This window comes from Spinacia oleracea, chromosome 6 (genome assembly GCF_020520425.1).
Source record: "Spinacia oleracea cultivar Varoflay chromosome 6, BTI_SOV_V1, whole genome shotgun sequence".
NCBI lineage: Eukaryota > Viridiplantae > Streptophyta > Magnoliopsida > Caryophyllales > Amaranthaceae > Spinacia > Spinacia oleracea.
In genome coordinates, this window is record NC_079492.1 from 149,110,519 (window position 1) to 149,126,164 (window position 15,646).

Below are 15,646 nucleotides of genomic sequence, written 5' to 3' on the forward strand. Positions count from 1 at the left end.
ATAGTTTTATTATATTTTTTATCACAATTTTTATAATAAATAAATAATATATAGAAATAGGTCTACAACCGGTCCAAATCGATCCGGTTCGGGTTTTGGACCGCTTTTTTTGGTCCGGTCTGAGTTCGGTCCAAGCATAATCGGTCCGATTTTCGGGTCTTGAATTATCATAATTTCGATCTTCGGTTCAATCCGGGTCGGTTCGGTCCGGTCCGGTCCGGTTTGGACCGATGAACACCCACGTAAAAGTAGTTAACAATGGGCATCACCTCTCATTTTCTCAACAAATAGATTTTTAACAAAAAAAAAAAAAGAAAGAAAAGAAAGCTTTTGCTACTTGGTGAGCATTTAACCAATATTATTACAAACAGGATCTGTGGCGCAATGGTAGCGCGTCTGACTCCAGATCAGAAGGTTGCGTGTTCGATTCACGTCAGGTTCAATTTCCTGTACATCATTTTTTTTTATCATTATTTCTTTAATTCAACAACACCCATAAACTCCTCATCTAATTCAAGAGCTTCCATCAAACCAGAACTCAAACATATTTCCAAATCTAAACTTCCTCCACCTTCACATCCTTCATACGAAATCACCGACCCCACCAATTTATTTGCATTCCCACTTCGAACAGCTACTGCTTTTCCGAGTCCAAATTCATTTCCATACATGTCAAATCTTGGCGAACTCGTCATCCTCACACTGTAACAATCAAGCTGTTTATTTGGCTGGTAAACAACAGGAGATTTCATCCATTTGTTAAAGAAATCGCGAACTGATTTATCGTTGTGGTTCACCACTGTATGGTGCAACAATGATGCAGCCCAACCCAGATTATGTTCAAGTAGTTCACCAGCTGTTGTGGTTGTATTGATTACGCCAATGCAATTACCAAAATAATGTTGTGATAGAGGTGGATTTAGCCTGTGTCTGTTGTTTGTTGCTAATTTGCAGCTTGTGAGTTGATGTTTTGGTAGGTGGTTTGCTCGAACGATTGCTCGCCAGCAGAGTGCAGACAAGGCCTGAAAGCAGGGATGACAATATATTAGATAGATACTCCTTATTCATTTATCCGATCCACCTGCAACCATTAAATGAATGGATACCCGAACTAAATAAATAATATGCGGGTGAAGAATAGGGTCGGATGCCGGTGACCCTTCGCTCCATCTGTTTAATATAATACTTTTAACTCAAATTTTTAAAAAATATTATTTATATTCAAGCATTTGTTGTTATTGTTTAATACAAAATAACTTATTACTCCTTCAGTCCCTTAATACTCGCACCGGTTTCGGAGTTTAAGACACTTGAATTGACTTATTAAATTAATAGGTGTTAGTTGATAGTTGAGTATTTTTTTAATATTGTTAGTGAGAAATGTGTAAGGGATGGAGAGTGGTAAGTGAGAGTGTGAATTTTTAAATGATTTTTTTATAGGAAGTAGGGGTGTAGGTGGGTAAGTAGGTAAATGTGAGAAATAATATAATATTGGTGAAAATTTCCATTTATAGAAGCGATGCAAGTATTAAGGGACGACCCGAAAAGGAAAGCGGTGCGAGTATTAAGGGACAGAGGGAGTATTGATGAAACTGGCTACAGGTTAGAGTTGATGCAATCCGTTATTCACCCGATCCACCCGTTTTAAAAAGAAATGAGGCCATATAAATGGAAGTGGCTATATGTAAGTTGATGCAATCTATTATTCATCCGATCCACCCGTTTCAAATAGAAATGAGACTTTTCCACTCAAAAATAAAATAAAAATAAAGATGCTTATAAATGGACTCATTTCAAATAGAAATGATGCTTATAAATGGACTCATTTCAAATAGAAATGATGCTATATATTATTATATTTGGCTCTATCCGTATCCACCTGTTTCAAATAAAAACGGGTGTTGACCCTCATTTTTATTTTCTTGAATATAAATGGCTATATGTTAGTGTTGATGCAATTTTTAAAAATAAAACATGCATCCGTGTTCACCCGATCCACCCGTTTCTTCCGTGGATAACGGATTGATAAACGGGTGGATACGGATGAAGTTAGCCCAAGTGACATCCCTACCTGAAAGGAAGATACTTTGTTGGTGTTATTGTTATTATCCTCATTTGCTTTATCTTTTAGTCTTGCCATGGACTCGGCCGAGAAATGGAAGAACCTCTCCCGAATCTGAGGTGCTTCATATCGGCTAACAAATTCATCTACTTGTGCAAACGGAAGTAGAATTTGCGGACCATACCCTTCAGGAAACCAACGTTTATGGATGGGCATACGCGACAAAGGTACTTCCTCATAGTTTGAACTATGAATCTCGGACCACATATTCCAAAAATGCCAGAAAGATGTACCATCGACGACAGCATGATTCACGGAACATCCGATGAAAACCCCATCAATAAGCTCAGTCACTTTAACCGTAACCAAAGACATAGAATGACCATCATGGTTAACCGCCCTGTGATGGTCAAAAAACGATTGAACCACAACAGGAACATAGGTTGGTGAAAGTATGTCAGAAATGGTCATATCGACTGAACCATGGATGAACCTTGCTCCCGGACCCTTGTTGCACTCGACGAAAACCAGGCTTTGTCGGTCGTCATTTAGTTTCGTAGATAGTTGACCGGCGAGTGGATAGAAATGGACCAGGGTGAGAGAAAGGGATTCTTTAAGGTGGTGAACAAGTTTGGTGATATCAAAGTTTGATGATGGTTTTTTGAATAAAAGACCCTTTTGGATGTAATGCATAGAGATCATGTATAGATCCATGGGGGATAAGTGGTAAGGTTGTTTGGTTTCATTTACTTCAATTTTTGGGTTGATGAAGCTTTCTGATATTTGTTTGATAGTTTTTGAGCTCATTTTCTGATTTTTGGTCTGCTAATTAATGGAGTTTGGGATTGATGGAAGGATTATTGCTGGATTGAAAATGTGTTTGATTTATTTGTAAACGTTTACTAATAATAAATGATTACTTATACTTTGTTTTTTTCGTTTCAGGGTGTAGTTTAACAATACCAAACTTTTTTTTTTAACCCACATAATTGGAGATATTTACATTTAAATATTAAGTTAAAACGAGAGAAAAAAATTAAAATATACTCTCTCTGTTACGGAATACTCGATCCGGTTTGACCGGCACAGAGTTTAAGGGACTTGAATTGACTTATTTAATTTAATAGGTAGTAGTTGACAGTAGGATATTATTTTAATGTAGTTAGTGGGAGGTGGGTTAAGAGGTTGGGTTGGGGAAGAGTAGGGGTTGAATTTTTAATTATTTTTTGTATGGAGTAGGGGGTAGTTGGGTTAATAGGGGTGGAGTGAGAAATAATATAATATTGTTAGAATATTTCCATTTATAGAAACAGGTCAAGTATTAAGGGACGACCCAATAAAGAAAACAGGTCAAGTATTCCGGGACGAAGGGAATATCTAATTTTTAAAAAATTTAAAATATATCTAATATTTAAAACGGAGTGAGTGAGATAGACTTATCACTGATTTAAAAGGATGTGCGTGTGATATTACTATATTAGTCGGAAGCTGCTAAAGTCCTTATCAATCATCATCATCATAATATTAGAGGGTAAACATCAATTTTCATTCCCTATTAAAAATAGCTAATTAATATAGCAATCGACAACACGAAAGCTATGGGACGGAGGAAGTACATACGAGAGAGTTTAAAAAGTGAAATATACTCCCTCTGTATTTATTTAAGGGATAAACTTGTGTTTTTAGACCGTATTTATTTAAGAGATACACTTGTCATTTTTAGTAACTTATCAACTCCACCATCTAATTAAATAATTTATCTACCTCCCACCCCACCCCCACCTCCTCAAGTGATATGGTCCCCATTTGTTTTACTTATTAAAATATCTATCAAACTCCACTTATTTTATTACTTTATTTCATTCAATTCTTTTTTTTAAGATTCTTGTCCGACCAAGTATATCATTTAAATAAATACGGAGGGAGTAGCAAACAAAAGGGACAAGTGCTCAATTTGCATTAAATTTCGTATGGATATGGTCGGTCTCACATATCCCACATGACCAAAAACCAAATTGTCCCCGGTTAGACAGGACAAAACCGACACGGGCACCAATCCGACAGCTACTGTGAATCTGCTGCTAGAGTGCTGCTTCCAAGGCCCATTGGAAAAGGCTGAACAAAGTGGAACAAAGGCCCATTGGAAAAGAATGAACAAAGTAGAACAAAGGCCCATTGGAAAAGAATGAACAAAGTGGAACAAAGGCCCATTGGAAAAGAATGAACAAAGTAGATCAAAGGCCCATTGGAAAAGAATGAACAAAGTGGAACAAAGGCCCATGGGAACAATTCACAGCCAATACCCATTGCTTAAACTCAAACCCATCAAGCACCTAGGCCACTCTTGCTTGGTTGGAGTTATTTATGGGGTTTGACAAGAAAATGGTTAAGTAAATGTTAATCGAATATTTGATGTATACGTGAAGTTGTGACGTGTTGAACAACGCTGACTTTAAAGTAAATTACAACCTTATTATAGTGCAATCTGAAATTGATTCTGTCCCTCAAGATTTTACACTGTAATTGGTCTTGATTTTCACTCAAATAACATGAATTAGGAACTCAAAAGTGGCTCGGCACAATGGTTTTAGAAAACTAAAAGACAGAAGAATAGAAAAATGTTTTGTGTATTTTTTTAACAACCAGGGCTATGTTAAAAATGACTTACCTACTCCCTTTCGTACATGGGCTGGAACGAACGAAAATAGGTGGGCTTTTAAATATATTATTTCGTTATATCACATATGAAAATATGGGCCTTTTTGACAAGTAGTGGTTAGCTGTTAGCGGTAACGGATTGTATTAACAGTTTTGATTAGCGGTTGATATTAGCTTGTTTGTCTAGCTGATTATTGTGCGGTCAAAAATTTCCACAACCAGATAAAACTTCATTTTTTTAATTTTTTTTTGACATTGAACTTCATAAAGTTACTCCTCCATTCCTAAATTTTTGCCTAGTGTATTTTTCCATACAAACATGTATATTCTTTTTACAATAAATAATAAATTGAATAAAAGTGAATGCAAAAGAATGATTACCTAATTCATAAATATACAATTATTACTTTCCGAACTTAAGCCTCAGAAACAAAAAGCTAAGTGTAATAGAGTGTAATTAATAATGAGTAAATGGGGAACATTAATGGAGTTTGAGTAACAAAATCAACTAATGATGAAGAAAATGATCCGACTTTGTTTTGATTTTTGGAGGCGGGTTTCAGATTGGGAAGGTTGTTATTGGCCGTTAATCTTGTGTTACCACCGTAATTCGATGACAACACCATCTTTATGTGCACATATTTAAAAAAAAATCCGAAATAAAAGTCAAAACACGGGGCAACACCAGGACCACACACTAGTTTATAATAAAAATGCTTCAAACATTAAATATGATTCCCTCGGAGTTTCCTAAAAAAAAACTTTAAAATCAATAAAATAAAGTGAAAGAATAGAGAAGAGTATCCTAAACCTAGGATTCTCCAAAATCTACTAGAAAACCTTAAAAGTTAAACATTCTCTTTATGCTCTATGTTGTTCCCTACTAGCATTTCCAACAATCTAGCCTCTTTATGCTCTAAATTCTATTGGGGAGAGAAGGAAGGAAATAGGAAAATCTCTTGGATTTCATGGGAGAAAATGTGTAGACAAAAGTTAGAAGGGGGTCTAGGTCGGGTTCACCAAAAATAGAGACTTAAACTTGATAGGCCTTGCTAGGTTGTGCTGGAAACTTGAAAATATATAGGACTAATTGGGCTGCAGAGCTAATGTATGAAAAGTATTGTAGGAATAAGCTGCAACCTGTTAGTTTTAAAAAGGGTTCCCACCTTTAGAAGGGAATTGGGGTGGGATTGGATCTATACAGTAGGAGTTTGAACTGGGAAGTGGGTAATGGGATGGATATAAACCTATGGGAGGATAGATGGTTAGGGAGCGATACCCTTAGAAGCATCTTCATTGATCCTATAAAGCAAAATCAGTATGGTATGAACCTATCCTCCTTCTACCAACCTTCCAATCTAGAGGAGCTTATAGGGTTTTCCTTTCCTACATCTACATGCATCCAAAATAGAATTAAGGCCATAAAGCTTTCCAATTTGCCTGATAGAATTTTCTCCAACTGGTATGCAAAAGGGAAATTTGATTCAAAGCAAGCTAATTATAAGGCTTGTATTGTAGATCCTTTAGACCAATTTGCGACCCATTCTTGTTTACCTACTTGGAAAACTATTTGGAACTCTCCTGGTCATCCAAAAATGAAATTGTTTTTTGTGGCAACTAATGTGGAATAGATTACCAAACAATCAGAACCTGTCCAAAATCATCTTGAACAAGTCACCTTTCTGCCCGTTCTGCCTAGGAGAGATGGAGACCAATGATCATCTGTTTAGGACCTGCCCTAGAGCCCTCCAAGTGTGGGATAAGCTTTCCCCCCCCCCCTTCTCAAACCTTCTATGATATCCAATCTTGGTTCATTGTAAATGTAAAGTCTAGACACAATTCCATTCATCATATTCCTTGGAGTGTGGTGTTCTGTTTTGTTGTCTGGGATATTTGGAAAAGAAGAAATTTTTGGGTTTTTGAAAAACAGAACCAACCAATCCACCATTTAACCAATCACTGCATATAGGTAATGGGCTGCCACTGAATGGTTCTACACCCAGAATCAATCTCCAGGGATCTTAAAGCCCACTCCAACTGTATCATGGGAGAAACCAAGTGTATTTTTCTTAAAAGTTAACTGTGATGCTTCATTTGATGCTCTGTCAAAGGAAACTGGATTGATGTGCAACCATTTGCAGGGATCATACATGCCAATGGAAGGAAGCAATAACATGGAAGGGATACTGCCAATCAGCTTTACAGGCTGATGTTAAAGGCACTGGAATGGGTCAAGAACAAACGGTGGACGAAATGCATTATAGCTACAGACTGCAAACTAGCTTTAGAGGAAATACAACATCAGAATAATTACCAGACGAGGCTAACTAATCTACTAAACAAATGCAGGCAGCGCCTTTGGCAACAAGAAGATATGATTCTGACTTTTGAAGGAAGGGAAGCTAACAAACTAGCAGATGCACTAACCAAGGAGGAAAAAGGAACACATAAATCAAACTGATATTATTTTGTATTAAACTGATGAAACAGGACATTGAGCTTGGCTCTGGTTTTATTGATTGTCAACCTGTTGTAACTAATTCCTCTGCCGAGAGGGGAAACATTGATACTACTTTAAATTATGAGATATAAATAGTTGCTCATTCTTCTGCATAAAAATAAAATAAAATAACATTCTCTTTATTTTTCAACACTGGGTAAGAATCTATTTATTGATGAGGGAACAGAGGAAGTAAAAATCCCGGTCTGTTATGTTTTTGTAAAAACGTAACAACAAAAAAATCCAATGAAATGGTACATGTTTTTTTTATCGAAATGATACATGTTTTAATCGAAATTTTACTTTGTTTTTAATGAAATGGTACTCGATCTTTTTAATGAAATTGTACTCTGTTTAACGAAATGATACTCTTTTGTACTCTTTTTAAAAGAAACAAGATGCAAAGAAGATGCACCGTTGATTTAAATGGGCTAAAAAAAATGAATATAATGATAACATTAACTAATAACAACCTCATTAGAAGAAAAAAAATCTAGAAAACAATGGGGTGGGCATGAATTAGAAGTTCATAAAATAATTTTAACTTCCACCCACCTGTAGGAAAATAGTAAAATTCTTCAGAATTGAGAAATTTAGCAAAATAAGTCAAGGAGGAATGTCGGTCTATTAAAATTGTAAACATGTAGGTTTAATAAATAGTCAAATTCACTCGAGAATTATAATCATTTGAAATGTTTCTCATTCTTGATTCAACATACTCCCTCTGTATTTATTTAAGGGATACACTTGCCTTTTCCGATCGTATTTATTTAAGAGATACACTTGCCATTTTTAGTAACTTATCAACCCCACCATCTAATTAAATAATCTATTTACACCCCACCCCCACCCCCCATCCTCTAAAATGACATGGTCCCCACTTGTTTTACTTATTAAAATATCTACTCAACCCCACTTGTTTTATTACTTTATTTCATTCCATTCTTTTTTCTTAATATCCGTACCCGACCAAGTGTATCTCTTAAATAAATACGGACGGAGTAACTGCCAATGTATTAATCAATGTCTCTAATTAAATTGTTCTAAACGGACAAACGGTTAAACTAAAATTGGAAAGGAAATGATGAAATGTTGAGGTGATTTATTATTATGTATTAAATGAAGAATTAATTATGTATTATTGGCCACGTGTCGTCTAAGTGGTAATGATTATGTGTCCGCCACATGTCTTCAAAATGGTGTTGCTTACGTGTCCTTAAAATGAAGCTGGTTTTCTTTTTTAAATGCTAGGTATTGATGGTGCATGTTTGGCGATGTAATGTGTTTGCTCACACATCACAGCATGCCGCCTCTCCAACCTCGGGGGAAACATGTCCAAGATATGGGAGTAATAATTGTCAGATGATGCACGTTACAAATGAACAGTTGAACTATCATAGTCGACGACTATATATATATTACGAGTAGAATTTTTGTATACTCCAATATAAGTAAATCACAAGGCACATCATCATGTACTTAAATTTAAAGGATGCAAATCAAACCAGCTGAATGAACGGCCATAACATAAGTCATAAGGCCAGGTTTTATAATGTTTGTAAAAGAAAAATGATGAGCAATATTATTACGTACACTCAAGGTTGTCTTCTAATGTTTGTTCTTTATATCCTTCTGTTCCTCGTTAAGCGCTTTTACAGAAAGACCAATATTCAACAGTCGATCGACCGTTACAAGGCGAGCAGCAGAGACAGAAAAGAACATGACGAGAATAGCCATTGATATGAGCAGTGGCGGATCTAGAAATAGTACTAAGTGGGGTCACTATTACAAAATTAATGAAAAATTAATTAAATTAGGTACTCCCTCCGTCCCGGAATACTCGACCCGGTTTGACCGGCACAGAGTTTAAGGGACTTGAATTGACTTATTTAATTTAATAGGTAGTAGTTGATAGTGGGGTATTATTTTAATGTAGTAAGTGGGAAATTTGTAAAGGGGTGGGGTTGGGGGAGAGTAGGGGTTGAATTTTTAATTATTTTTCAAAAGGTCTTGCGCGTACAAGGTGTACAATAAATTTATTGTGCATTAAGATAACTTTTACCCATTTTTTTGTAACTTTAACTTAGTTTTGATTAACTTTTATATTAGTAAAAAAAAAGGTGATAGATAAACATTTTAAAGGGTTAAATGATTAATTTTATACATTATTAGTGATTTTGAAGAAATAAGTTTGATTAAAATGAAAAAATTTATCACTAAAAAAAGATAACTTTTACATATATAACCTTAACTTTTAAGCATTTTGAGTTAACTTTTACTTCGGTGTACAATATTTATTGTACAACCCTTGTAAATAAGAATTTGTGATTATTTTTTGTATGGAGTAGGGGGTAGGTGGGTTAATAGGGGTGGAGTGAGAAATAATATAATATTGTTATAATATTTCCATTTTTAGAAACAGGTCAAGTATTAAGGGACGACCCGATAAGGAAAACAGGTCAAGTATTCCGGGACGGAGGGAGTACTTTTTAAAACGAATTAGTCGAAAATTAACTAAAATTATGCAAATTTTTTTGACCAAGTGGGGTCAAGTGACCCCACTTCCTATACACTGGATCCGCCACTGGATATGAGCACAAAACGCTTTGTGGTGAACTGACCCATTTTTGGCTAGCTTCTTTCTTCACAAGTTTGAGGTTATGGTTTTGAATTATGATGATGAGATGAGATGAGATGAGATGAGTTGAGTTAAGTTGAATTCTGGGTATTAGATGAAGCATTTATATATGTAAGGGCTTTAGTACCAAATGGATTAAAATGAATATAAAATATTAATACTTACATACATGTATCATGTATGGCTACATCCAAAGATCGAGTTGTACCAATGCTAGCTGTTGGATCAGCTACTTTTCAACATAATCTCTATCGTATGATCGGGTGATGATAAAGGTCGCAAGTTGCGATACATTTAGTTTGTCGCAATCTTACGTGTCGGAGTTTAATTGGTACATATAAGCGTCACGTAGGCTATGCGTCATCGGACTATTTTTACTACCAATGCAATATTTTTACTATGAAAATATGTAAATAAGGTAATCGATGTAAATAAGGAAAAAAAAGTAGAGTTTTAAGATTCTCCTACTTTTTTTTATGAAGCATGTATAATAGGTTATATAAGTTAAATATTTTAATTTCTAATTTAAATTATGACACTTAAGCTGTTAAGCATGCCATGCCATTGCTGTAACACGACTTAAATGTCGCATGTTGCGACCTTTATCATTTTCGCTATCATATATCCGATGATATTACGTGCGTAACGTGTTTCCACTTTCATTTGATAATCATCTCTAGTTCAATTCCCTTTAATTAATTATTATGGTGACCGAGTTTGGCAGATTTGATACATCTTTTTGACGATAACAGGAGAAGAAAGAAAATCGATGAGGATAACGTGACTATGCTTGAGTTTTCGCACATTCATTTGATTCCAGTTCTTTGCGTCTGTTATGACCTTTTGGCGTTGGACAAGGTATGTGTTTTGCCCATTCCAAAAACATGCGAAACAAACGGCCCCTGAAAGAAGCTAGAGATGACTATCAAATGAAAGTGGAAAAGTATGCTGCTCTAAGTCTCTAACAGCCTTAGTACAACTGTATGGATGTAGCCATATGTACATGTAAGTATTTTCACTACAAGAAATTGATTAATTCCCGACCGCCAAAATTTGTATTCATCTTAATCCATTTGGTGCTAAACCTCATAGAGGATATACGCGGATATGTAAAAATACCTAATAAGTAGAGATGGTCAGTGGATCGGGTCTGAGTCAGTCACACTATCAGTCTGACACAACTTGTAGTCGGTCATGTTTATCGGATCCATTTATGACCAATGACATAACCTGCCCAACTTGGATTTTTTTTGATGTGTGGTGAGTCGAGTTTTTCCAACACAACCCATTTTGACCCACACCATCGAAACTCGACAAAATCCACTGATGGCACACCCGGCCGGACCCACCCAACGCTACCTACAAGATACAACCCATCTAACACACAAATCCAACCCACCTAACCCTGTGACCCACCAGACCCGTTCCTAATGTAAAATATTATGTTTGTTTAAAATGCTAATAAACTTTAAATTTATTGTTTAAATACATTAACTACATTTATGTGATTATTTCAATACATAAAATTTATTTCATTTGAGTTCGTATTTTGTAACTTTTAACGCCTAAGTAATCGTCCAAACCCATCTGACCCACATCAACTCCTAAAACTACTCTAAACCCACCAAATCCAACTGGCCCATTGTAGTCACATCAGGCCCCCAAAACATGTCGTAGCCCACCAAACCCATCCCACTCCACCCGCATTACCTACCATAACCCGTGTAATCCACGACTCATCACGTATGTGTTCATTTTTTCCGACAAAAACCACGACTGGATCCACTCTGACTTTCATTGAGGTGGCTTGTGTGTCAACTATCTCGACCCACGACCCACCAAATCCACTCAACCTGCCTTGTTAACCATCTCCACTATTAACAAGGTATATATATGTACACCAATTAGACAGCTACTGTGAATCTGCTGCAAGAGTAATGCTGCTTCCAAGGCCCACGGAAAAGATTCTCTCCAAGGCAGAACAAGTGGAACAAAGGCCCATAGGAAGATTTCACAGCCTCATTGCTTAAACTCAAACCCATCAAGCACCCAGGCCACTCTTGCTTGCTCGGAGTTATTCATGGGTTTGACAAGGAAATGGCAAGTAAATGTTGATCGAATATTCGATGTATATGTGAAGTTGTGACGTGTTAAACAACACTGATTTAAAAGTAAAATTTGACTCTATTATAATTGAAAATTAATGTTGTCCCTCCAGATTTTACACGGTAATTAGCCTTGATTTTCTCTCAAATAGCACGAATTAGGTATTCATAAATGGCTCAGAATAATGTTTTTTGTGTATTTTATTAATAACTCTAAAGCTTCCCTTTTAAAACCATAAAAACCAGTTTATTTAGGTTAGAAATATCATGGCTAACAAGCCCTAAAACAAGGAAAATTTGAAGGATAGTGTTAGAAATGTAATCTTATATACGACGGACTTACCATCAGCTTTGATAAGTACTTGATCAATACATCTCCATGTGATAAACTAACACTCAAGAGAGTTGTTGTCCACCTAAATAGTCGAAATTACCCTTACTTTCATATTCAATTAGTTAATAAGAATGAATATATGATATAAAATCCAAACATAAATAGAATCACCTTTCAACAAGCAAAAGGTCTTGCATGTATAAGGTGTATAATAAATTACAACGGGATAAATTTTACCCAGTCTTTGTAAATTTTACCCATTTTTTTGTGACTTTTAATACTTCGTATGTTTTTATTAAATTTTATATTCTGAAAAAAAAGTTGATAGATAAACATTTTAAAATGTTTAATAGTTACCTTTGTACATTAGTGATTTTAAAGGAATTATTTTATTTAAATGAAAAAAATTATCACAAAATAACACATAACTTTTACATATATTGAGGTAACTTTATTACGATGTAAAATATTTATTTAATGTAAATCACTTGTAAATATGGAATTTGTATTCAACAAATATATACAGTATTTCAAACAAAAGTGGATTAGTCTTGACAATTTAACAAAGAGTAATAACAATAAGGATCTGTGGCGCAATGGTAGCGCGTCTGACTCCAGATCAGAAGGTTGCGTGTTCGATTCACGTCAGGTTCAATTTTTTTGGTTTAGCTTTCTCAATTAATTTAGTACAAAACCCATGAACTCCTCATCCGATTCAAGAGCTTCCATCAAACCAGAACTCAAACATATCTCCAAATCCACACTTCCTCCACCTTCATATCCTTCGTACGAAATCACCGACCCTACAGACTTATTCGCATACCCACTCCGTACAGCTACTGCTTTTCCGAACCCAAATTCGTTTCCATACATGTCAAATCTTGGCGAGCTTGACATAACCACACTGTAATCATCAAACAGCTTATTAAGCTGGTAAACAATGGGAGATTTCATCCAATTATTAAAGAAATCGCGCACTGATTTATCGTCGTGGTTAACTACTGTCTGATGCAGTGATTCTGCTGTCAATCCCAAGCTGTGTTCGAGTAGTTCACTAGCTGTTGTTGTTGTGTTGATTACGCTAACGCAGTTACCAAAATAATGTTGGGATAGAGGTGGAGTTAGCCTGTGTCTGTTGTTGGTTGCTAGTTTGCAACTTGTGGGATGATGTTTTGGTAGGTTGTTTGCTCGAATGATTGCTCGCCAACATAGTGCAGATAAGGCCTGAAAGGAAGATATCTTGTTGTTGTTGTTGTTGTTGTTGTTGTTGTTGTTGTTGTTGTTTTCTTCGTTTGCTTTAGCTTTTAGTCTTGCCATGGACCCGGACGAGAAATGGAAAAACCTCTCTTTTAGTTGAGGTGGTTCGTATCGGCTAACAAATTCATCTGGTTGTGAGAAAGGAAGGCGACTAGGTGGATCATACCCTTCAGGAAACCAACCTTCATGGACTGGCATCCGCGATAGAGGCAGTTGTTCGACTAAATCTGTTATAACAGAAGAAATAAATGTCATAAAGAAGAAAGAAAGATTATAAATAATGTGAAAAAAGAAACACAAAGATTTGACGTGGTTAACTAATAATGTGTGTTAACTATGTTTACCGGCAGAGGAAAAGAATGTTTTATTGAATTTGTAAGTCAGGTCCACAGGAAGAAGAGAGATATTTTTTATAGATCTCGAGTAAAGATGGCTGTGGGCCAGGCTGGCTCGAGGCCCGGTCCGAGCACGAAAAAAGCCCGGCCCGGCACGGGCACGGGCACGAAGTCGTGGGTCGGGCCTGTGCCTTAATTTTATGGAAAAGCACGCAAGCTAAGTCAAGGCATGACTCGGCCTGGCACGAAAACACGCTAAATTTAGTAAAATTAGCTTAAGCACGACGGGCCGACCCAGTCCGACACGAAAGCCCGTGGGCTCTGGACGGGTCTGGGCCTTGTTTTGAACTTTTTGGCCTGGCCCGACACGATACAATGTTGCCCTGTCATGGGCATGGCCCGGTTAGGCCCATGCCATGTGGGCTCGCCCCCGAAGCCTGGCATGACCCGGCCCGACCCACGACCATCTTTAATCTCGAGGAGTACATAAATATTTCAGAATACAACCCGTGCTGGGACGTTACAGTAAGTGGCTTAACTGATTCAAGGCATATTCTAACAAAATCCTTACCCATTGATGTATGAATCTCGGACCACACGTTCCAAAAATGCCAGAAAGAGGTCCCATCTACAACCGCATGGTTAATTGAGCAGCCAATGAAAACCCCATCAATAAGCTCAGTAACTTTAACCGTAAGCAAAGACATAGAATGAGCATCATGGCTAACAGCCCTGTCATGGTCAAAAAATGAATGAACCACAACAGGAACATAGGTTGGAGAAAGTATGTCAGATATGGTCATGTCTAACGTAGAGTGAATAAACCTCGCACCAGGGCCCTTGTTGCAGTCGATGAAAATAAGGCTATGGTCGTCATCCACCTGTGTAACGAATTGACCGGCTAGTGGATAGAAATGAACGAGGGTTAGAGAAAGGGATTCTTTAAGTTTGTGGATGGAGAATTCTTGATCATGATTAAGTTTTGATGGCTTTTTGAATAGAAGACCTTTTTGGATGTAATGCATAGATAGCATAGCTAGATCCATGGGGGATAAGTAGTAAGGTTTATTGGCTTCATTTGGTTCATATTTTGGCTTGATGAAGCATTCTGAGATTTGTTTCATTGTTGTTTCTGAGTTCATTTTCTGATAGATATTTGGTTAGCTTAACTTTAGATTGATTGGAGGATTGAAAAATGTAGATTGGTTACCATTTAGGCGTGAGGCCGACAGGGGTTTTGAAATTGAGATCTCTCATACACTGATCACCCTCAATTTTAATCACTAGACTAAGACATTATTAGTATTTCGTACTCTGTAAGACTTATAAGTGGGAAGGGAATTGCTTTAAAGAAAAAGGTAGACTTTGAAAAATCAATAACTACGTAGTACTCACTATAGAGACATACGGATGAAGGGCGGTGGATTGCGTTATCGCTTTATCACGATGTGTGTATGACATTAGTCGAAATTAAGGCCATGTTTGATTCGTCTGCTTTCCTACTGAAAATAAATTATTTTATCGTATTTTTTTTAAACTTATTTTATTTGTAAAGGCAAGAAATTCTAAATAGTACTTAAGAAGAATAAAAAATGAGAATTTAACAAATTGATTGTCACTAACTACTACTACGTACATAGCTTCTAAACCAAGCGAACTTGATAGAAATATGTGAAACTCACCTTATAACTTAGAAAAATTATCTTAGTAATAGAAAATTACTAGTAGCAATTAGTACCAAACAAATTTGAGGGGCT

General features: G+C 36.3%; 2 protein-coding genes and 2 non-coding genes across 4 annotated transcripts; 2 read left to right on the forward strand and 2 right to left on the reverse strand.

Moving 5' to 3' along the window:
* Positions 1 to 337: 337 nt before the first annotated feature.
* Positions 338 to 2,957, reverse strand: LOC110791798 (uncharacterized acetyltransferase At3g50280). Its single transcript, XM_021996560.2, has 2 exons — positions 2,072 to 2,957; positions 338 to 1,022 (listed from the first exon to the last, which is right to left on the reverse strand). Exons 1-2 carry the CDS (start codon positions 2,867 to 2,869, stop codon positions 471 to 473), a joined length of 1,350 nt encoding a protein of 449 aa, XP_021852252.1. The 5' UTR covers positions 2,870 to 2,957; the 3' UTR covers positions 338 to 470.
* On the forward strand, positions 371 to 442 carry TRNAW-CCA (transfer RNA tryptophan (anticodon CCA)). The gene has a single exon. It is a non-coding gene; the product is annotated as a tRNA-Trp (tRNA).
* A 9,828-nt stretch (positions 2,958 to 12,785) lies between the features above and the next one.
* LOC110791783 (protein ENHANCED PSEUDOMONAS SUSCEPTIBILITY 1) lies at positions 12,786 to 15,516 on the reverse strand. The gene is made up of 2 exons (XM_021996547.2): positions 14,461 to 15,516; positions 12,786 to 13,781 (listed from the first exon to the last, which is right to left on the reverse strand). Exons 1-2 carry the CDS (start codon positions 15,029 to 15,031, stop codon positions 12,976 to 12,978), a joined length of 1,377 nt encoding a protein of 458 aa, XP_021852239.2. The 5' UTR covers positions 15,032 to 15,516; the 3' UTR covers positions 12,786 to 12,975.
* Positions 12,880 to 12,951, forward strand: TRNAW-CCA (transfer RNA tryptophan (anticodon CCA)). Its single transcript has one exon. It is a non-coding gene; the product is annotated as a tRNA-Trp (tRNA).
* Positions 15,517 to 15,646: the final 130 nt, after the last annotated feature.